The 22379-nt window shown below is 50.0% G+C and overlaps 1 protein-coding gene across 4 annotated transcripts in view; it reads right to left on the reverse strand.

The window, feature by feature from the left end:
• Positions 1-22379, reverse strand: part of LOC129832544 (stromal interaction molecule 1-like) — an 80719-nt gene that overhangs the window by 11749 nt on the left and 46591 nt on the right. For 3 of the 4 annotated variants that reach the window (XM_055896689.1, XM_055896686.1, XM_055896687.1), the window contains exons 8-9: positions 8842-9019; positions 7096-7263 (exon numbers count right to left, since the gene is read on the reverse strand). In XM_055896689.1, coding sequence (XP_055752664.1) covers positions 7096-7263; positions 8842-9019 — 346 coding nt within the window. The remainder of the gene's footprint in view (positions 1-7095; positions 7264-8841; positions 9020-22379) is intronic. The other variant, XM_055896688.1, reaches the window with a different exon arrangement.

Consider the following 22379-nt stretch of genomic DNA (forward strand, 5'->3'; position numbering starts at 1 on the left):
GTCATGCGGCCTCTCTCCCTAGTAGAGTCATGCGGCCTCTCTCCCTAGTAGGGTCATGCGGCCTCTCTCCCTAGTAGGGTCATGCGGCCTCTCTCCCTAGTCCTCATGCGGCCTCTCTCCCTAGTAGAGTCATGCGGCCTCTCTCCCTAGTAGGGTCATGCGGCCTCTCTCCCTAGTCCTCATGCGGCCTCTCTCCCTAGTAGAGTCATGCGGCCTCTCTCCCTAGTAGAGTCATGCGGCCTCTCTCCCTAGTAGAGTCATGCGGCCTCTCTCCCTAGTAGGGTCATGCGGCCTCTCTCCCTAGTAGGGTCATGCGGCCTCTCTCCCTAGTAGAGTCATGCGGCCTCTCTCCCTAGTAGGGTCATGCGGCCTCTCTCCCTAGTAGAGTCATGCGGCCTCTCTCCCTAGTAGAGTCATGCGGCCTCTCTCCCTAGTAGGGTCATGCGGCCTCTCTCCCTAGTAGGGTCATGCGGCCTCTCTCCCTAGTAGGGTCATGCGGCCTCTCTCCCTAGTCCTCATGCGGCCTCTCTCCCTAGTAGAGTCATGCGGCCTCTCTCCCTAGTAGGGTCATGCGGCCTCTCTCCCTAGTCCTCATGCGGCCTCTCTCCCTAGTAGAGTCATGCGGCCTCTCTCCCTAGTAGAGTCATGCGGCCTCTCTCCCTAGTAGAGTCATGCGGCCTCTCTCCCTAGTAGGGTCATGCGGCCTCTCTCCCTAGTAGGGTCATGCGGCCTCTCTCCCTAGTAGAGTCATGCGGCCTCTCTCCCTAGTAGGGTCATGCGGCCTCTCTCCCTAGTAGAGTCATGCGGCCTCTCTCCCTAGTAGAGTCATGCGGCCTCTCTCCCTAGTAGGGTCATGCGGCCTCTCTCCCTAGTAGGGTCATGCGGCCTCTCTCCCTAGTAGGGTCATGCGGCCTCTCTCCCTAGTAGAGTCATGCGGCCTCTCTCCCTAGTAGGGTCATGCGGCCTCTCTCCCTAGTAGAGTCATGCGGCCTCTCTCCCTAGTAGGGTCATGCGGCCTCTCTCCCTAGTAGGGTCATGCGGCCTCTCTCCCTAGTAGGGTCATGCGGCCTCTCTCCCTAGTAGGGTCATGCGGCCTCTCTCCCTAGTAGGGTCATGCGGCCTCTCTCCCTAGTCCTCATGCGGCCTCTCTCCCTAGTCCTCATGCGGCCTCTCTCCCTAGTCCTCATGCGGCCTCTCTCCCTAGTCCTCATGCGGCATTTAAACTCAGCAAAAAAAGAATTGTCCCTTTTTCAGGACCCTGTCTTTCAAAGATAATTCGTAAAAATCAAAATAACTTCACAGATCTTCAATGTAAAGGGTTTAAATACCGTTTCCCATTCTTGTTCAATGAACCATAAACAATTAACGAACATGCACCTGTGGAACGGTCGTTAAGACACTAACAGCTCACAGACGGTAGGCAATTAAGGTCACAGTTATGAAAACTTAGGACATGAAAGATGCCATTCTACTGACTCTGAAAAACATCAAAAGAAAGATGCCCAGGTTCCCTGCTCATCTGCGTGAAAGTGCTTTAGGCATGCTGCAAGGAGGCATGAGGACTGCAGATGTGGCTAGGGCAATAAACTGCAATGTCCGTCCTGTGAGACGCCCAAGACAGCTGATTGTCCTCGCAGTGGCAGACCACGTGTAACAACACCTGCACAGGATCGGTACATCTGAACAAGTACATGATGGCAACAACTGCCCGAGTTACACCAGGAACGCACAATCCCTCCATCAGTGCTCAGACTGTCCGCAATAGGCTGAGAGAGGCTAGACTGAGGGCTTTTAGGCCTGTTGTAAAACAGGTCCTCACCAGATATCACCGGCAACAACATCGCCTATGGGCACAAACCCACCGTCGCTGGACCAGACAGGACTGTCAAAAAGTGCTCCTCACTGACGAGTCGTGGTTTTGTCTCACCAGGGGTGAGGGTCGGTTTCGCGGTTGTCGTCAAAGGACTGAGCGTTACACCGAGGCCTGTACTCTAGAGCGGGATCGAATTGGAGGTAGAGGGTCCGTCTGGGACGGTGTCAAAGCATCATCGGACGAAGCTTGCTGTCATTGCAGGCAATTTCAACGCTGTGCGTTAAAGGGAAGTTATCATCCTCCCTCATGTGGCACCCTTCCTGCAGGCTCATCCTGACATGACTCTCCAGCATGACAATGCCACCAGCCATACTGCTCGTTCTGTGCGTGATTTCCTGCAAGACAGGAATGTCAGTATTCTGCCATGGCCAGCGAAGAGCCCGGATCTCCATCCCTTTGAGCACGCCTGGGACCTGTTGGATCAGAGGGTGAGGGCTAGGGCCATTCACCCCAGAAATGTCCAGGAACTTGCAGGTGCCTTAGTGGAAGAGTGGGGTAACATCTCACAGCAAGTGCACTGCAATACTGAATGCAGCTGGTGGCCACATCAGATACTGACTGTAACTTTTGATTTGGACCCCCCTCCCTTTGTTCAGGGGGAAATTATTCAATTTCTGCTAGTCACAAGTCTGTGGAACTTGTTCAGTTTATGTCTCAGTTGTTGACTCCAAATAAACGCAGATGACAGAACATTTCTTTTTTTGCTGAGTTTATACCTAGTCCACATACGGCATATACAGTGGGGAGAACAATTATTTGATAACCTGAAAAATCGGCAGTGTTTCCTACTTAGAAAGCATGTAGAGGTCTGTCATTTTTATCATAGGTACACTTCAACTGTGAGAGACGGAATCTAAAACAAAAATCCAGAAAATCTCATTGTATTATTTTTAAGTAATTAATTTGCATTTTATTGCATGACATAAGTATTTGATAACCTACCAACCAGTAAGCATTACGGCTCTCACAGACCTGTTTTTCTTTAAGAAGCCCTCCTGTTCTCCACTCATTACCTGTATTAACTGCACCTGTTTGAACTTGTTACCTGTATAAAAAGACACCTGTCCACACACTCAAACAGACTCCAACCTCTCCACAATGGCCAAGATCAGAGAGCTGTGTAAGGACATCAAGGATAAAATTGTAGTCATGCACAAGGCTGGGATGGTCTACAGGACAATAGGCAAGCAGCTTGGTGAGAAGGCAACAACTGTTGGCGCAATTATTAGAAAATGGAAGAAGTTGAAGATGACCCTCGGTCTGGGGCTCCATGCAAGATCTCACCTTGTGGGGAATCAATGATCATGAGTAAGGTGAGGGATCAGCCCAGAACTACACGGCAGGACCTGGTCAATGACCTGAAGAGAGCTGGGACCACAGTCTCAAAGAAAACCATTAGTAACACACTACGCCGTCATGGATTAAAATCCTGCAGCGCACGCAAGGTCCCCCTGCTCAAGCCAGCGCATGTCCAGGCCCGTCTGAAGTTTGCCAATGACCAGCTGGATGATCCAAAGGAGGAATGGGAGAAGGTCATGTGGTCTGATGAGACAAAAATAGAGCTTTTTGGTCTAAACTCCACTCGCCGTGTTTGGAGGAAGAAGAAGGATGAGTACATCCCCAAGAACACCATCGCAACCGTGAAGCATGGAGGTGGAAACATCATTCTTTGGGGATGCTTTTCTGCAAAAGGGACAGGACGACTGCACCATATTGAGGGGAGGATGGATGGGGCCATGTATCGCAAGATCTTGGCCAACAACCTCCTTCCCTCAGTAAGAGCATTGAAGATGGGTCATGGCTGGGTCTTCCAGCATGACAACGACCCGAAACACACAGCCAGGGCAACTAAGGAGTGGCTCCGTAAGAACCATCTCAAGGTCCTGGAGTGGCCTAGCCAGTCTCCAGACCTGAACCCAATAGAAAATCTTTGGAGGGAGCTGAAAGTCCGTATTGCCCAGCGACAGCCCCGAAACCTGAAGGATCTGGAGAAGGTCTGTATGGAGGAGTGGGCCAAAATCCCTGCTGCAGTGTGTGCAAACCTGGTCAAGAACTACAGGAAACGAATGATCTCTGTAATTGCAAACAAAGGTTTCTATACCAAATATTAAAGTTCTGCTTTTCTGATGTATCAAATACTTATGTCATGCAATAAAATGCAAATTAATTACTTAAAAATCATACAATGTGATTTTCCGTCTCTCACAGTTGAAGAGTACCTATGATAAAAATTACAGACCTCTACATGGTTTGTAAGTAGGAAAACCTGCAAAATCAGCAGTGTATCAAATACTTGTTCTCCCCACTGTATCTCTAGTCCTCATCCGGTATATACACTGCTCAAAAAAATAAAGGGAACACTTAAACAACACAATGTAACTCTAAGTCAATTACACTTCTGTGAAATCAAACTGTCCACTTAGGAAGCAACACTGATTGACAATAAATTTCACATGCTGTTGTGCAAATGGAATAGACAAAAGGTGGAAATTATAGGCAATTAGCAAGACACCCCCAAAAAAGGAATGGTTCTGCAGGTGGTGACCACAGACCACTTCTCAGTTCCTATGCTTCCTGGCTGATGTTTTGGTCACTTTTGAATGCTGGCGGTGCTTTCACTCTAGTGGTAGCATGAGACGGAGTCTACAACCCACACAAGTGGCTCAGGTAGTGCAGTTCATCCAGGATGGCACATCAATGCGAGCTGTGGCAAAAAGGTTTGTTGTGTCTGTCAGCGTAGTGTCCAGAGCATGGAGGCGCTACTAGGAGACAGGCCAGTACATCAGGAGACGTGGAGGAGGCCGTAGGAGGGCAACAACCCAGCAGCAGGACCGCTACCTCCACCTTTGTGCAAGGAGGTGCACTGCCAGAGCCCTGCAAAATGACCTCCAGCAGGCCACAAATGTGCATGTGTCAGCATATGGTCTCACAAGGGGTCTGAGGATCTCATCTCGGTACCTAATGGCAGTCAGGCTACCTCTGGCGAGCACATGGAGGGCTGTCCGGCCCCACAAAGAAATGCCACCCCACACCATGACTGACCCACCGCCAAACCGGTCATGCTGGAGGATGTTGCAGGCAGCAGAACGTTCTCCACGGCGTCTCCAGACTCTGTCACGTCTGTCACATGTGCTCATGTGCTCAGTGTGAACCTGCTTTCATCTGTGAAGAGCACAGCTAGCCAGTGGCGAATTTGCCAATCTTGGTGTTCTCTGGCAAATGCCAAACGTCCTGCACGGTGTTGGGCTGTAAGCACAACCCCCACCTGTGGACGTCGGGCCCTCATACCACCCTCATGGAGTCTGTTTCTGTTCCGTTTGAGCAGACACATTCACATTTGTGGCCTGCTGGAGGTCATTTTGCAGGGCTCTGGCAGTGTAGCTCCTTGCACAAAGGCGGAGGTAGCGGTCTTGCTGCTGGGTTGTTGCCCTCCTACGGCCTCCTCCACGTCTCCTGATGTACTGGCCTGTCTCCTGGTAGCGCCTCCATGCTCTGGACTCTACGCTGACAGACACAGCAAACCTTTTTGCCACAGCTCGCATTGATGTGCCAACCTGGATGAGCTGCACTACCTGAGCCACTTGTGTGGGTTGTAGACTCCGTCTCATGCTACCACTAGAGTGAAAGCACCGCCAGCATTCAAAAGTGACCAAAACATCAGCCAGGAAGCATAGGAACTGAGAAGCGGTGTGTGGTCACCACCTGTAGAACCATTCCTTTTTGGGGGGTGTCTTGCTAATTGCCTATAATTTCCACCTTTTGTCTATTCCATTTGCACAACAGCATGTGAAATTTATTGTCAATCAGTGTTGCTTCCTAAGTGGACAGTTTGATTTCACAGAAGTGTGATTGACTTGGAGTTACATTGTGTTGTTTAAGTGTTCCCTTTATTTTTTTGAGCAGTGTATATCTAGTCCTCATACGGCATATATATCTAGTCCTCATACGGCATATGTATCTAGTCCTCATACGGCATATGTATCTAGTCCTCATACGGCATATGTATCTAGTCCTCATACGGCATATATATCTAGTCCTCATACGGCATATATATCTAGTCCTCATACGGCATATATATATATATATATATCTAGTCCTCATACAGTATATATCTCTAGACCTCATACGGCATATATATATATATATATATATCTAGTCCTCATACAATATATCTCTCTAGTCCTCATACGGCATATATCTCTAGTCCGCATACGGCATATATCTCTAGTCCGCATACGGCATATATCTCTAGTCCGCATACGGCATATATCTCTAGTCCTCATACGGCATATATAGTATACCGTTCAAAAGTTTGGGATCACTTAGAAATGTCCTTGTTTTTGAAAGACACACCATTTTTTTGTCCATTAAAACAACATCAAATTGATCAGAAATACAGTGTAAACATTGGTAATGTTGTAAACTGCCTAGAAGGCCAGCATCCCGGGGTCGCCTCGGCACTGTTGACGTTGAGACTGGTGTTTTGCGGGTACTATTTAATGAAGCTACCAGTTGAGGACTTGTGAGGCGTCTGTTTCTCAAACTAGACACTAATGTACTTGTGCACCGGGGCCTCCCACTCTTTCTATTCTGGTTAGAGCCAGTTTGCTCTGTTCTGTGAAGGGAGTAGTACACAGCGTTGTACGGAATCTTCAGTTTCTTGGCAATTTCTCGCATGGAATAGCCTTCATTTCTCAGAACAAGAATAGACTGACGAGTTTCAGAAGAAAGTTATTTGTTCCTGGACATATTGAGCCTGTAATCGAACCCACAAATGCTGATGCTCCAGATACTCAACTAGTCTAAAGAAGGCCAGTTTTGTTGCTTCTTTAATCAGCACAACAGTTTTCAGCTGTGCTAACATAATTGCAAAAGGGTTTTTTAATGATCAATTAGCCATTTAAAATTATAAACTTGGATTAGCTAACACAACGTGCCATTGGAACACAGGAGTGATGGTTGCTGATAATGGGCCTCTGTACACCTATGTAGATATTCCATAATAAATCTGCCGTTTCCAGCTACAACAGTCATATACAACATTAACAATGTATACACTGTATTTCAGATCAATTTGATGTTAGTTTAAATGGAGGAAAAAAATTGCTTTTCTTTCAAAAACAAGGACATTTCTAAGTGACCCCAAACTTTTGAATGGTAGAATATATATATATATCTCTAGTCCTCATGCGGTGTATATCTCTACTCCTGTGGCATCTCACCCCTTCTTTAGCCACCAGTAGCTGTTTCTCAGCGTTCTGCTTCTTGATGTTGTAGTACTGCACCTCCACCTCATGGGTGAGCTGGAGCCACTTCTGGAGGGACTCTGGTGGGGACCAGCTGCAGCGGGACTCCAGCTCCTTCTCTGCTTTCTTCAGGGCCATGCGCACCTGCAAAAAAACACACATACACACGTCACAAAGACCAGAAGTCAACCTACAGCATATAACTTCTTCTGCCTCAAAACAGCAGTGAAAAGAACACACAAAAGTCTTCACGCTAAAAGTCAAAGTGGTTAAGCACAAATGAATCATTCCCACAGTGTCTCTCTGGACCATGGTGTGAATGTGGATGGGGAGGTGGGAGAGGGAAATGTGATCTCATTGGCTTGTGAAAGCTAGCGCTCTCTTTGTCTCCAGACAGCCTCATTAAGAGCTGTGCAAATGAGCCCAGAGCCATAGAGGCATCCACCTGCCCTTAGACTCAATCACTGGCAAGCCTTAATGGAGCAGCACTGGGCCAGCCAGGGGAGCAGGGAGCCTGCAAGCCATGTGCACAGGGAGAGTTATGGCTAGGTGAGCAGGGAGCCTGCAAGCCATGTGCACAGGGAGAGTTATGGCTAGGTGAGCAGGGGGCCTGCAAGCCATCTGCACAGGGGAGAGTTAGGGTTAGGTGAGCAGGGAGCCTGCAAGCCATGTGCACAGGGGAGAGTTAGGGTTAGGTGAGCAGGGGGCCTGCAAGCCATGTGCACAGGGGAGAGTTAGGGCTAGGTGAGCAGGGAGCCTGCAAGCCATGTGCACAGGGGAGAGTTAGGGCTAGGTGAGCAGGGGGCCTGCAAGCCATGTGCACAGGGGAGAGTTAGGGCTAGGTGAGCAGGGAGCCTGCAAGCCATGTGCACAGGGGAGAGTTAGGGTTAGGTGAGCAGGGGGGCTGCAAGCCATGTGCACAGGGAGAGTTATGGCTAGGTGAGCAGGGGGCCTGCAAGCCATGTGCACAGGGGAGAGTTAGGGTTAGGTGAGCAGGGGGCCTGCAAGCCATGTGCACAGGGGAGAGTTAGGGCTGTATATGGGGCCATGTGACATCTGTGTGGTTCTCTTTTCTGATCAGGCAGGCATGAGGGCTGACCTGGTTTGACCTCCACTGGGACCTGACAACAAGATAACAGGCCTCCAGAGAAACCATCCGGATTAAATTTTCATTCTAAATCCTGTGAAGAACTAGGCCATGGTTTAGGGTGCAATATGCCCTGTCTGCAGTCAGGAGTGGTGAATCTAATCCTTACGTCATATGAAAACATACTGAGCTGGATTCTTACACACAGAAATCAGATAAAGGAGTGACTATTGCTTCCTCCAGCAGACTACAGTGTTCTCAGGAGACCATCGTGATCGTAGTAGAATGAAGAGAGTACACAACATGAGCCCTCGGCTCAGCTGCCCTGTGTGGGCCGACCGCTGCTTCTTTTCCTGCCATTTCCCTGATGGGCAAAGAGCTGAGTGGGAGTTATGCCTACTGATAGCATTCTGCATCTGATCCATCTAAATGTATAGCTGGCTCCCTAGAATATAGAGTGGTTAACAAAGTTCAGTCAAGTCTCCCCTCTCTGGCATTAATCTACAGGATCATGTTAGTGGCCTCAACCACACCTTGTTTCTCAACAAGTACCCCGCTAGACTAATTCCCCCTCTCTCATCCACATGCATTTGTTCTCCACACCTGTCCCTCCCCAAAGTGGTACAGTCCAGTACCTGGTCCAGCTCCTCCTCGGCGTATTTCTGCCTACTCAGCTCGTTCTCGGTGCCCTCGCGGAGCTCCTTCAGCCGCTGGGCCTCCTGCTTGGCACAGTTGATCTCATCCCTCAGCTTCTGTTCCAGGTTGACCTTCTCCACCTCCACTGTACGGTGCTCCTCCTGGGCTATCTGCAGCCTGAGAGCGAGAGAATCTTTTACTATCTCATCCTGGAATATACAAGGTCTGAGGTCATCTGCCTTTGGCCTGAAGAGCAGGAACCCAGACTTAATTAAAAGATATTGGAAATACAGACATTGTTATCCTACAAGAAACATGGTATAGGGGAGATGGATCCACTGGTTGCCCTCTAGGTTACAGAGAGCTGGTAGTCCCATCCACCAAACTACCAGGTGTGAAACAGGGAAGAGACTCAGGGGGTATGCTAATTTGGTATAGAGCACACTATACGTACTTTTTGGAGAAATGTCCTCTGGTCTGATGAAACAAAAATAGAACTGTTTGGCCATAATGACCATTGTTATGTTTGGAGGGAAAAGGGGAAGGCTTGCAAGCCGAAGAACACCATCCCAACCGTGAAGAACGGGGTGGCAGCATCATGTTGTGGGGGTGCTGTGCTGCAGGAGGGACTGGTGCACTTCACAAAATAGATGGCATCATGAGGTAGAAAAATTATGTGGATATATTGAAGCAACATCTCAAGACATCAGTCAGGAAGTTAAAGCTTGGTCACAAATGGGTCTTCCAAATGGACAATGACCCCAAGCATTCTTCCAAAGTTGTGGCAAAATGGCTTAAGGACAACTTAGTCAAGACATTGGAGTGGCCATCATAAAGCCCTGACCTCAATCCCATAGACAATTTGTGGGCAGAATTGAAAAAGCGTGTGTGAGCAAGGAGGCCTACAAACCTGACTCAGTTACACCAGCTCTGTCAGGAGGAATGGGCCAAAATTCACCCAACTTATTCTGGGAAGCTTGTGGAAGGCTACCCGTAATGTTTGACCCAAGTTAAATAATTTAAGCGCAATGCTACCAAACAGGAATTGAGTGTATGTAAACTTCTGACCCACTGGGAATGTGATGAAAGAAATAAAAGCTGAAATAAATCACTCGCTCTACTATTATTCTGACATTTCACATTCTTAAAATAAAGTGGTGATCCTAACTGACCTAAAACAGGGATTTTTTACTAAGATTAAATGTCAGGAATTGTGAAAAACTGAGTTTAAATGTATTTGGCTAAGGTGTATGTAAACTTCTGACTTCAACTTTATGCACGCACACTTCATTTTATTTATTTTTTTGCATTTCCCTTCACCAATTTGGACTATTTTTTGTATGTCTGTTACATGAAATCCAAATAAAAATCCATTTTAATTACATGTTGTAAGGCAAAAAAAATAGGAAAAACGCCAAGGGGGATGAATACTTTTGCAAGGCACTGTATATATTAACTGATTGGCAAGAGCAGTAGAAGAGTCTGCAGCACCTGGCCTCACCCTACTAGAATCTGACGTTAAATGTCTAGTGTTTGCTGATGATCTGGTGCTCCTGTCTCCACCCAAGGAGTGCCTACAGCAGCACCTAGATATTCTGCACAGATTCTGTCAGACCTGGGCCCTGACAGTAAACCTCAGTTAGACAAAAATACTGGTCCAGTTGCCAGGACCACAAATACAAATTCCATCTATACACTGTTGACTTAGAGCACACAACAAACTCTACCAACCTCAGCCTAAACAGCAGCACCATATGTAACTTCCACAAAGCTGTGAACGATCTGAGAGACAGACGGGTCTTAAAATGCCATCAAAAGGAACATAAAATTCGACATACCAATTAGGATCTGGCTAAAAATTCTTGAATCATTTATAGAACCCTATTGCCCTTTGTGGTTGTAAGGTCTGGGGTCTGCTCACCAACCAATAATTCACAAAAAAATGGGACAAATACCAAATTGAGACTGCGTGCAGAATTCTGCGAAAACATCTCTGTGTACAACGTAAAACACCAAATAATGCATGCAGAGCAGGATTAGGCCGATACCTGCTAATTAGACCTGGCTCTCAAGAGAAGACTAGGCTATGTGCACACTGCCCACAAAATGAGGTGGAAACAGAGCTGCACCTCCTAACCTCCTGCAAAATGTATGACCACGTTAGAGACACAATTTCCCTCAGATTACACAGACCCACAAAGAATTAAAACACAAACCCAATTTTGATGAACTCCCATATATATATATATTGGGTGAAATACAATGCAATCACAGCAGCAATATTTGTGATCTGTTGCCACAAGAAATGGGAAACCAGTGAAGAACAAACACCATTGTAAATATACCCATATTAATTTTTCCTTTTGTATTTGCACATCGTTATAGCAAATGCCTCTATTACTTTGAAACTTGGGAGTGTAATGTTTACTGTACATTTTTCATTGTTTATTTAAATGTTGTATATTATCTATTTCACTTGCTTTGGCAATGTAAACATATTTGCCATGCCAATAAAGCACCTTGAATTGAGAGAGAGAGAGAGAGAAAGCGAGAGAAAGAGAGAATCAGACAAGGAAAAGCATGAGATGTGATCTGTTCTGTTCCTGATCAAGAACACCAGGATCTGGAAGAATTCTGAGGCCTTGTTACAGGTGCTCGTAATCAGTGACTCATCAGGGGCAAACAATAGAAGTGCCTGTATAATTTTACTACTAGATACCAGGGAGCCTGGAAAGTCCACATAGTATTCTCCAACCAGCTGTCCTTGGACCTTGCTGCTCCTTGCTATAAAGAATGACCACTATAGAGCCCAAGGAAGCCAGGGATCCATCATTTTTTGATGTATATGCTACATGTAGTTGAGTTTCCCTGGGCAGAGATAAAGACATGGTTTGTTTTACAGGCAGGGTCCGGTTTCAAGCGCTAACTACAGTAGGGGGAAGTACACTGACTGTAGCAGCCTGTTGCCTTGTAACTACATTAAAGAGTTGAGCACTAGTCTGTAGTTCCGGACTGTAAGCCTATCACAGGAATTCAGAGAATTTCCACGCTTTACATTTTACACATAACTGAGCAGATATTGTTGAAAAACAACAGCATAAATACGTTATTCAGTGAAACTAAAGCAACCAACAGAGTGCACAGATCATACAGTCAAGAGAGTGTCTTCTCTAAATCTACTCAAATTTGATTAGTCACATGGGCTGAATCCAACAGGTGTAGATCTTAGTGAAATGCGATTAATTGGCCGATTTTTATATATATATTTTTAATAATGACAATTACAACAATACTGCATGAACACTTATTTTTACTTAATATAATACATAAATACAATCTATTTAGTCTCAAATAAATAATGAAACATGTTCAATTTGGTTTAAATAATGCAAAAACAAAGTGTTGGAGAAGATAGTAAAAGTGCAATATGTGCCATGTAAAAAAGCTAACGTTTAAGTTCCTTGCTCAGAACATGAGAACATATGAAAGCTGGTGATTCAATATTCCCAGTTAAGAGGTTTTAGGTTGTAGTTATTATAGGAATTCTGACACGTTGACTTTTTCTCTCTATACCATTTGTATTTTCATATACCTTTGACTATTGGATGTTCTTATAGGCACTTTAGTATTGCCAGCCTAATCTCGGGAGTTGATAGTCATAAACAGCTGTGCTTCAAGCATTGCTAAGAGCTGCTGGCAAAATGCAGTAAAGTGCTGTTTGAATGAATGCTTACGATCCTGCTGCTTCCTACCACCGCTCAGTCGGCCTGCTCTATCAAATCATATACTTAATTATAATAAATACACATAAATATGAGCCTTTGGTCATTAATATGGTTAAATCCGGAAACTATCATTTCGAAAACAAAATGTTTATTCTTTCAGTGAAATACAGAACCGTTCCGTATTTTATCAAATGGGTGGCAACCCTAAGTCTAAATATTGCTGTTACATTACACAACCTTCAATGTTATGTCATAATAATGTAAAATTCGGTCTTCACACAGTTTGCAACGAGCCATTCAGCCCGAACTGTTGCATATACCCTGACTCTGTTTGCACTGAACGCAAGAGAAGAGACACAATTTCCTTAGTTAATATTGCCTACCAACATGAATTTCTATTAACTAAATATGCAGGTTTAAAAAATATATACTTCTGTGTCTTGATTTTAAGAAAGGCATTGATGTTTTTGGTTAGGTACATTTGTGAAACGATTGTGTTTTTTTCGCGAATGCGCTTTTCTTAAATCATCACCCTTTTGGCGAAGGTGAAGTAGGCTGTGATACAATGATAAATTAACAGGGACCGCATTGATTATATGCAACGCAGGACAAGCTAGTTAACCTAGTAATATCATCAACCATGTGTAGTTAACTAGTGAATACGTGAACAGTGATTGTTTTTTATAAGATAAGTTTAATGCTAGCTAGCAACTTACCTTGGCTCGTTGCAGCCACAAGGTCCATTTGAGGCTACACTCGCGTAACAGGTGGTCAGCCTGCCACGCAGTTTCCTCGTGGATTGCAATGTAATCGTCGTCCAAAAAGGCCAATTACCGATTGTTATGAAAACTTGAAAATCGGCCCTAATTAATCGGCCTTGCCGATTACTAGAGTCGACCTCTAGTATGTACATGTAAATAGAGTTAATTAAAGTGGCTACTTTATACAACTTGCTCTGTAGACAATGTCATTGGCTAAACACCAGCCTTATAGTAGGCTAAGAATGTGAGTGAGGGAGTGTAAAGATAGCATGAGGGGCTTGCATCTTACAGTATGTGGCTGAAAACAATGGCTAATGTGTAGAGGGCAGAGGACCTGGATCAGCTGTCACAGTACTGAATGATGTCAAGGCTTGGCCAGGCCAGGGCCCCAGTGGTGACAGAGAGCCCAGTACTCTATGGCCGTTCTGTATTGGGATCAAGGTGCTCTTCCTCTGCCACAGAATAATGTCCCCAGTGCCTCAGACATGACTATATAAATGACCAACAAGGAGCCCATTTGTGGGATGGGTGGCTGTGTCATGCTGGGTTAGTACGTGTCACTTCACGCCATGCTGTGAGGTCGGTCACAAGACCACAGTTCAAACACACAGAGGGCCCACTGGGAGAAATAGGACTATAGACATTCATGTAAAATCTACAAGGAGACTGCTTTAGCTTGTACACAGCCTAGCTTGCTATGTTTTAAAGAGGTCACAGCATATGTATGAGATTATCAATATCTGATGAGAATTGGTACATTGAAATTATGAACAGCATTTCAATTAATATAAATGAACCTGAATCCATGAAGTACACGCATGAGTTTAAAAAATGCATCAGTAATTTTGAGAGCAGGTTTTACAGGGCAAATTGAGGTTGAGATGATAAAGGAGGCAGGAGGTGTAATGTTGTTTTACATCACCAGAGAGCAGCCTCATCCCACCAGAGGTATAGGAGAAGGTAGAGGGCTGCAGTCATGAGCAGCCTCATCCCACCAGAGGTATAGGAGAAGGCAGAGGGCTGCAGTCATGAGCAGCCTCATCCCACCAGAGGTATAGGAGAAGGCAGAGGGCTGCAGTCATGAGCAGCCTCATCCCACCAGAGGTATAGGAGAAGGCAAAGGGCTGCAGTCATGAGCAGCCTCATCCCACCAGAGGTATAGGAGAAGGCAAAGGGCTGCAGTCATGAGCAGCCTCATCCCACCAGAGGTATAGGAGAAGGCAGAGGGCTGCAGTCATGAGCAGCCTCATCCCACCAGAGGTATAGGAGAAGGCAGAGGGCTGCAGTCATGAGCAGCCTCATCCCACCAGAGGTATAGGAGAAGGCAAAGGGCTGCAGTCATGAGCAGCCTCATCCCACCAGAGGTATAGGAGAAGGCAAAGGGCTGCAGTCATGAGCAGCCTCATCCCACCAGAGGTATAGGAGAAGGCAGAGGGCTGCAGTCATGAGCAGCCTCATCCCACCAGAGGTATAGGAGAAGGCAGAGGGCTGCAGTCATGAGCAGCCTCATCCCACCAGAGGTATAGGAGAAGGCAGAGGGCTGCAGTCATGAGCAGCCTCATCCCACCAGAGGTATAGGAGAAGGCAGAGGGCTGCAGTCATGAGCAGCCTCATCCCACCAGAGGTATAGGAGAAGGCAGAGGGCTGCAGTCATGAGCAGCCTCATCCCACCAGAGGTATAGGAGAAGGCAGAGGGCTGCAGTCATGAGCAGCCTCATCCCACCAGAGGTATAGGAGAAGGCAGAGGGCTGCAGTCATGAGCAGCCTCATCCCACCAGAGGTATAGGAGAAGGCAGAGGGCTGCAGTCATGAGCAGCCTCATCCCACCAGAGGTATAGGAGAAGGCAGAGGGCTGCAGTCATGAGCAGCCTCATCCCACCAGAGGTATAGGAGAAGGCAGAGGGCTGCAGTCATGAGCAGCCTCATCCCACCAGAGGTATAGGAGAAGGCAGAGGGCTGCAGTCATGAGCAGCCTCATCCCACCAGAGGTATAGGAGAAGGCAGAGGGCTGCAGTCATGAGCAGCCTCATCCCACCAGAGGTATAGGAGAAGGCAGAGGGCTGCAGTCATGAGCAGCCTCATCCCACCAGAGGTATAGGAGAAGGCAGAGGGCTGCAGTCATGAGCAGCCTCATCCCACCAGAGGTATAGGAGAAGGCAGAGGGCTGCAGTCATGAGCAGCCTCATCCCACCAGAGGTATAGGAGAAGGCAGAGGGCTGCAGTCATGAGCAGCCTCATCCCACCAGAGGTATAGGAGAAGGCAGAGGGCTGCAGTCATGAGCAGCCTCATCCCACCAGAGGTATAGGAGAAGGCAGAGGGCTGCAGTCATGAGCAGCCTCATCCCACCAGAGGTATAGGAGAAGGCAGAGGGCTGCAGTCATGAGCAGCCTCATCCCACCAGAGGTATAGGAGAAGGCAGAGGGCTGCAGTCATGAGCAGCCTCATCCCACCAGAGGTATAGGAGAAGGCAGAGGGCTGCAGTCATGAGCAGCCTCATCCCACCAGAGGTATAGGAGAAGGCAGAGGGCTGCAGTCATGAGCAGCCTCATCCCACCAGAGGTATAGGAGAAGGCAGAGGGCTGCAGTCATGAGCAGCCTCATCCCACCAGAGGTATAGGAGAAGGCAGAGGGCTGCAGTCATGAGCAGCCTCATCCCACCAGAGGTATAGGAGAAGGCAGAGGGCTGCAGTCATGAGCAGCCTCATCCCACCAGAGGTATAGGAGAAGGCAGAGGGCTGCAGTCATGAGCAGCCTCATCCCACCAGAGGTATAGGAGAAGGCAGAGGGCTGCAGTCATGAGCAGCCTCATCCCACCAGAGGTATAGGAGAAGGCAGAGGGCTGCAGTCATGAGCAGCCTCATCCCACCAGAGGTATAGGAGAAGGCAGAGGGCTGCAGTCATGAGCAGCCTCATCCCACCAGAGGTATAGGAGAAGGCAGAGGGCTGCAGTCATGAGCAGCCTCATCCCACCAGAGGTATAGGAGAAGGTAGAGGGCTGCAGTCATGAGCAGCCTCATCCCACCAGAGGTATAGGAGAAGGCAGAGGGCTGCAGTCATGAGCAGCCTCATCCCACCAGAGGTATAGGAGAAGGCAGAGGGCTGCAGTCATGAGCAGCCTCATCCCACCAGAGGTATAGGAGAAGGTAGAGGGCTGCAGTCATGAGCAGCCTCATCCCACCAGAGGTATAGGAGAAGGTAGAGGGCTGCAGTCATGAGCAGCCTCATCCCACCAGAGGTATAGGAGAAGGCAGAGGGCTGCAGTCATGAGCAGCCTCATCCCACCAGAGGTATAGGAGAAGGTAGAGGGCTGCAGTCATGAGCAGCCTCATCCCACCAGAGGTATAGGAGAAGGCAGAGGGCTGCAGTCATGAGCAGCCTCATCCCACCAGAGGTATAGGAGAAGGCAGAGGGCTGCAGTCATGAGCAGCCTCATCCCACCAGAGGTATAGGAGAAGGTAGAGGGCTGCAGTCATGAGCAGCCTCATCCCACCAGAGGTATAGGAGAAGGTAGAGGGCTGCAGTCATGAGCAGCCTCATCCCACCAGAGGTATAGGAGAAGGCAGAGGGCTGCAGTCATGAGCAGCCTCATCCCACCAGAGGTATAGGAGAAGGTAGAGGGCTGCAGTCATGAGCAGCCTCATCCCACCAGAGGTATAGGAGAAGGCAGAGGGCTGCAGTCATGAGCAGCCTCATCCCACCAGAGGTATAGGAGAAGGCAGAGGGCTGCAGTCATGAGCAGCCTCATCCCACCAGAGGTATAGGAGAAGGCAGAGGGCTGCAGTCATGAGCAGCCTCATCCCACCAGAGGTATAGGAGAAGGCAGAGGGCTGCAGTCATGAGCAGCCTCATCCCACCAGAGGTATAGGAGAAGGCAGAGGGCTGCAGTCATGAGCAGCCTCATCCCACCAGAGGTATAGGAGAAGGCAGAGGGCTGCAGTCATGAGCAGCCTCATCCCACCAGAGGTATAGGAGAAGGCAGAGGGCTGCAGTCATGAGCAGCCTCATCCCACCAGAGGTATAGGAGAAGGCAGAGGGCTGCAGTCATGAGCAGCCTCATCCCACCAGAGGTATAGGAGAAGGCAGAGGGCTGCAGTCATGAGCAGCCTCATCCCACCAGAGGTATAGGAGAAGGCAGAGGGCTGCAGTCATGAGCAGCCTCATCCCACCAGAGGTATAGGAGAAGGCAGAGGGCTGCAGTCATGAGCAGCCTCATCCCACCAGAGGTATAGGAGAAGGCAGAGGGCTGCAGTCATGAGCAGCCTCATCCCACCAGAGGTATAGGAGAAGGCAGAGGGCTGCAGTCATGAGCAGCCTCATCCCACCAGAGGTATAGGAGAAGGCAGAGGGCTGCAGTCATGAGCAGCCTCATCCCACCAGAGGTATAGGAGAAGGCAGAGGGCTGCAGTCATGAGCAGCCTCATCCCACCAGAGGTATAGGAGAAGGCAGAGGGCTGCAGTCATGAGCAGCCTCATCCCACCAGAGGTATAGGAGAAGGCAGAGGGCTGCAGTCATGAGCAGCCTCATCCCACCAGAGGTATAGGAGAAGGCAGAGGGCTGCAGTCATGAGCAGCCTCATCCCACCAGAGGTATAGGAGAAGGCAGAGGGCTGCAGTCATGAGCAGCCTCATCCCACCAGAGGTATAGGAGAAGGCAGAGGGCTGCAGTCATGAGCAGCCTCATCCCACCAGAGGTATAGGAGAAGGCAGAGGGCTGCAGTCATGAGCAGCCTCATCCCACCAGAGGTATAGGAGAAGGCAGAGGGCTGCAGTCATGAGCAGCCTCATCCCACCAGAGGTATAGGAGAAGGCAGAGGGCTGCAGTCATGAGCAGCCTCATCCCACCAGAGGTATAGGAGAAGGCAGAGGGCTGCAGTCATGAGCAGCCTCATCCCACCAGAGGTATAGGAGAAGGCAGAGGGCTGCAGTCATGAGCAGCCTCATCCCACCAGAGGTATAGGAGAAGGCAGAGGGCTGCAGTCATGAGCAGCCTCATCCCACCAGAGGTATAGGAGAAGGCAGAGGGCTGCAGTCATGAGCAGCCTCATCCCACCAGAGGTATAGGAGAAGGCAGAGGGCTGCAGTCATGAGCAGCCTCATCCCACCAGAGGTATAGGAGAAGGCAGAGGGCTGCAGTCATGAGCAGCCTCATCCCACCAGAGGTATAGGAGAAGGCAGAGGGCTGCAGTCATGAGCAGCCTCATCCCACCAGAGGTATAGGAGAAGGCAGAGGGCTGCAGTCATGAGCAGCCTCATCCCACCAGAGGTATAGGAGAAGGCAGAGGGCTGCAGTCATGAGCAGCCTCATCCCACCAGAGGTATAGGAGAAGGCAGAGGGCTGCAGTCATGAGCAGCCTCATCCCACCAGAGGTATAGGAGAAGGCAGAGGGCTGCAGTCATGAGCAGCCTCATCCCACCAGAGGTATAGGAGAAGGCAGAGGGCTGCAGTCATGAGCAGCCTCATCCCACCAGAGGTATAGGAGAAGGCAGAGGGCTGCAGTCATGAGCAGCCTCATCCCACCAGAGGTATAGGAGAAGGCAGAGGGCTGCAGTCATGAGCAGCCTCATCCCACCAGAGGTATAGGAGAAGGCAGAGGGCTGCAGTCATGAGCAGCCTCATCCCACCAGAGGTATAGGAGAAGGCAGAGGGCTGCAGTCATGAGCAGCCTCATCCCACCAGAGGTATAGGAGAAGGCAGAGGGCTGCAGTCATGAGCAGCCTCATCCCACCAGAGGTATAGGAGAAGGCAGAGGGCTGCAGTCATGAGCAGCCTCATCCCACCAGAGGTATAGGAGAAGGCAGAGGGCTGCAGTCATGAGCAGCCTCATCCCACCAGAGGTATAGGAGAAGGCAGAGGGCTGCAGTCATGAGCAGCCTCATCCCACCAGAGGTATAGGAGAAGGCAGAGGGCTGCAGTCATGAGCAGCCTCATCCCACCAGAGGTATAGGAGAAGGCAGAGGGCTGCAGTCATGAGCAGCCTCATCCCACCAGAGGTATAGGAGAAGGCAGAGGGCTGCAGTCATGAGCAGCCTCATCCCACCAGAGGTATAGGAGAAGGCAGAGGGCTGCAGTCATGAGCAGCCTCATCCCACCAGAGGTATAGGAGAAGGCAGAGGGCTGCAGTCATGAGCAGCCTCATCCCACCAGAGGTATAGGAGAAGGCAGAGGGCTGCAGTCATGAGCAGCCTCATCCCACCAGAGGTATAGGAGAAGGCAGAGGGCTGCAGTCATGAGCAGCCTCATCCCACCAGAGGTATAGGAGAAGGCAGAGGGCTGCAGTCATGAGCAGCCTCATCCCACCAGAGGTATAGGAGAAGGCAGAGGGCTGCAGTCATGAGCAGCCTCATCCCACCAGAGGTATAGGAGAAGGCAGAGGGCTGCAGTCATGAGCAGCCTCATCCCACCAGAGGTATAGGAGAAGGCAGAGGGCTGCAGTCATGAGCAGCCTCATCCCACCAGAGGTATAGGAGAAGGCAGAGGGCTGCAGTCATGAGCAGCCTCATCCCACCAGAGGTATAGGAGAAGGCAGAGGGCTGCAGTCATGAGCAGCCTCATCCCACCAGAGGTATAGGAGAAGGCAGAGGGCTGCAGTCATGAGCAGCCTCATCCCACCAGAGGTATAGGAGAAGGCAGAGGGCTGCAGTCATGAGCAGCCTCATCCCACCAGAGGTATAGGAGAAGGCAGAGGGCTGCAGTCATGAGCAGCCTCATCCCACCAGAGGTATAGGAGAAGGCAGAGGGCTGCAGTCATGAGCAGCCTCATCCCACCAGAGGTATAGGAGAAGGCAGAGGGCTGCAGTCATGAGCAGCCTCATCCCACCAGAGGTATAGGAGAAGGCAGAGGGCTGCAGTCATGAGCAGCCTCATCCCACCAGAGGTATAGGAGAAGGCAGAGGGCTGCAGTCATGAGCAGCCTCATCCCACCAGAGGTATAGGAGAAGGCAGAGGGCTGCAGTCATGAGCAGCCTCATCCCACCAGAGGTATAGGAGAAGGCAGAGGGCTGCAGTCATGAGCAGCCTCATCCCACCAGAGGTATAGGAGAAGGCAGAGGGCTGCAGTCATGAGCAGCCTCATCCCACCAGAGGTATAGGAGAAGGCAGAGGGCTGCAGTCATGAGCAGCCTCATCCCACCAGAGGTATAGGAGAAGGCAGAGGGCTGCAGTCATGAGCAGCCTCATCCCACCAGAGGTATAGGAGAAGGCAGAGGGCTGCAGTCATGAGCAGCCTCATCCCACCAGAGGTATAGGAGAAGGCAGAGGGCTGCAGTCATGAGCAGCCTCATCCCACCAGAGGTATAGGAGAAGGCAGAGGGCTGCAGTCATGAGCAGCCTCATCCCACCAGAGGTATAGGAGAAGGCAGAGGGCTGCAGTCATGAGCAGCCTCATCCCACCAGAGGTATAGGAGAAGGCAGAGGGCTGCAGTCATGAGCAGCCTCATCCCACCAGAGGTATAGGAGAAGGCAGAGGGCTGCAGTCATGAGCAGCCTCATCCCACCAGAGGTATAGGAGAAGGCAGAGGGCTGCAGTCATGAGCAGCCTCATCCCACCAGAGGTATAGGAGAAGGCAGAGGGCTGCAGTCATGAGCAGCCTCATCCCACCAGAGGTATAGGAGAAGGCAGAGGGCTGCAGTCATGAGCAGCCTCATCCCACCAGAGGTATAGGAGAAGGCAGAGGGCTGCAGTCATGAGCAGCCTCATCCCACCAGAGGTATAGGAGAAGGCAGAGGGCTGCAGTCATGAGCAGCCTCATCCCACCAGAGGTATAGGAGAAGGCAGAGGGCTGCAGTCATGAGCAGCCTCATCCCACCAGAGGTATAGGAGAAGGCAGAGGGCTGCAGTCATGAGCAGCCTCATCCCACCAGAGGTATAGGAGAAGGCAGAGGGCTGCAGTCATGAGCAGCCTCATCCCACCAGAGGTATAGGAGAAGGCAGAGGGCTGCAGTCATGAGCAGCCTCATCCCACCAGAGGTATAGGAGAAGGCAGAGGGCTGCAGTCATGAGCAGCCTCATCCCACCAGAGGTATAGGAGAAGGCAAAGGGCTGCAGTCATGAGCAGCCTCATCCCACCAGAGGTATAGGAGAAGGCAGAGGGCTGCAGTCATGAGCAGCCTCATCCCACCAGAGGTATAGGAGAAGGCAGAGGGCTGCAGTCATGAGCAGCCTCATCCCACCAGAGGTATAGGAGAAGGCAGAGGGCTGCAGTCATGAGCAGCCTCATCCCACCAGAGGTATAGGAGAAGGTAAAGGGCTGCAGTCATGAGCAGCCTCATCCCACCAGAGGTATAGGAGAAGGCAGAGGGCTGCAGTCATGAGCAGCCTCATCCCACCAGAGGTATAGGAGAAGGTAAAGGGCTGCAGTCATGAGCAGCCTCATCCCACCAGAGGTATAGGAGAAGGCAGAGGGCTGCAGTCATGAGCAGCCTCATCCCACCAGAGGTATAGGAGAAGGTAAAGGGCTGCAGTCATGAGCAGCCTCATCCCACCAGAGGTATAGGAGAAGGCAGAGGGCTGCAGTCATGAGCAGCCTCATCCCACCAGAGGTATAGGAGAAGGTAAAGGGCTGCAGTCATGAGCAGCCTCATCCCACCAGAGGTATAGGAGAAGGCAGAGGGCTGCAGTCATGAGCAGCCTCATCCCACCAGAGGTATAGGAGAAGGCAGAGGGCTGCAGTCATGAGCAGCCTCATCCCACCAGAGGTATAGGAGAAGGCAGAGGGCTGCAGTCATGAGCAGCCTCATCCCACCAGAGGTATAGGAGAAGGCAGAGGGCTGCAGTCATGAGCAGCCTCATCCCACCAGAGGTATAGGAGAAGGCAGAGGGCTGCAGTCATGAGCAGCCTCATCCCACCAGAGGTATAGGAGAAGGCAGAGGGCTGCAGTCATGAGCAGCCTCATCCCACCAGAGGTATAGGAGAAGGCAGAGGGCTGCAGTCATGAGCAGCCTCATCCCACCAGAGGTATAGGAGAAGGCAGAGGGCTGCAGTCATGAGCAGCCTCATCCCACCAGAGGTATAGGAGAAGGCAGAGGGCTGCAGTCATGAGCAGCCTCATC

The sequence above is a fragment of the Salvelinus fontinalis genome, chromosome 33 (assembly GCF_029448725.1).
Source record: "Salvelinus fontinalis isolate EN_2023a chromosome 33, ASM2944872v1, whole genome shotgun sequence".
Lineage (NCBI taxonomy): Eukaryota > Metazoa > Chordata > Actinopteri > Salmoniformes > Salmonidae > Salvelinus > Salvelinus fontinalis.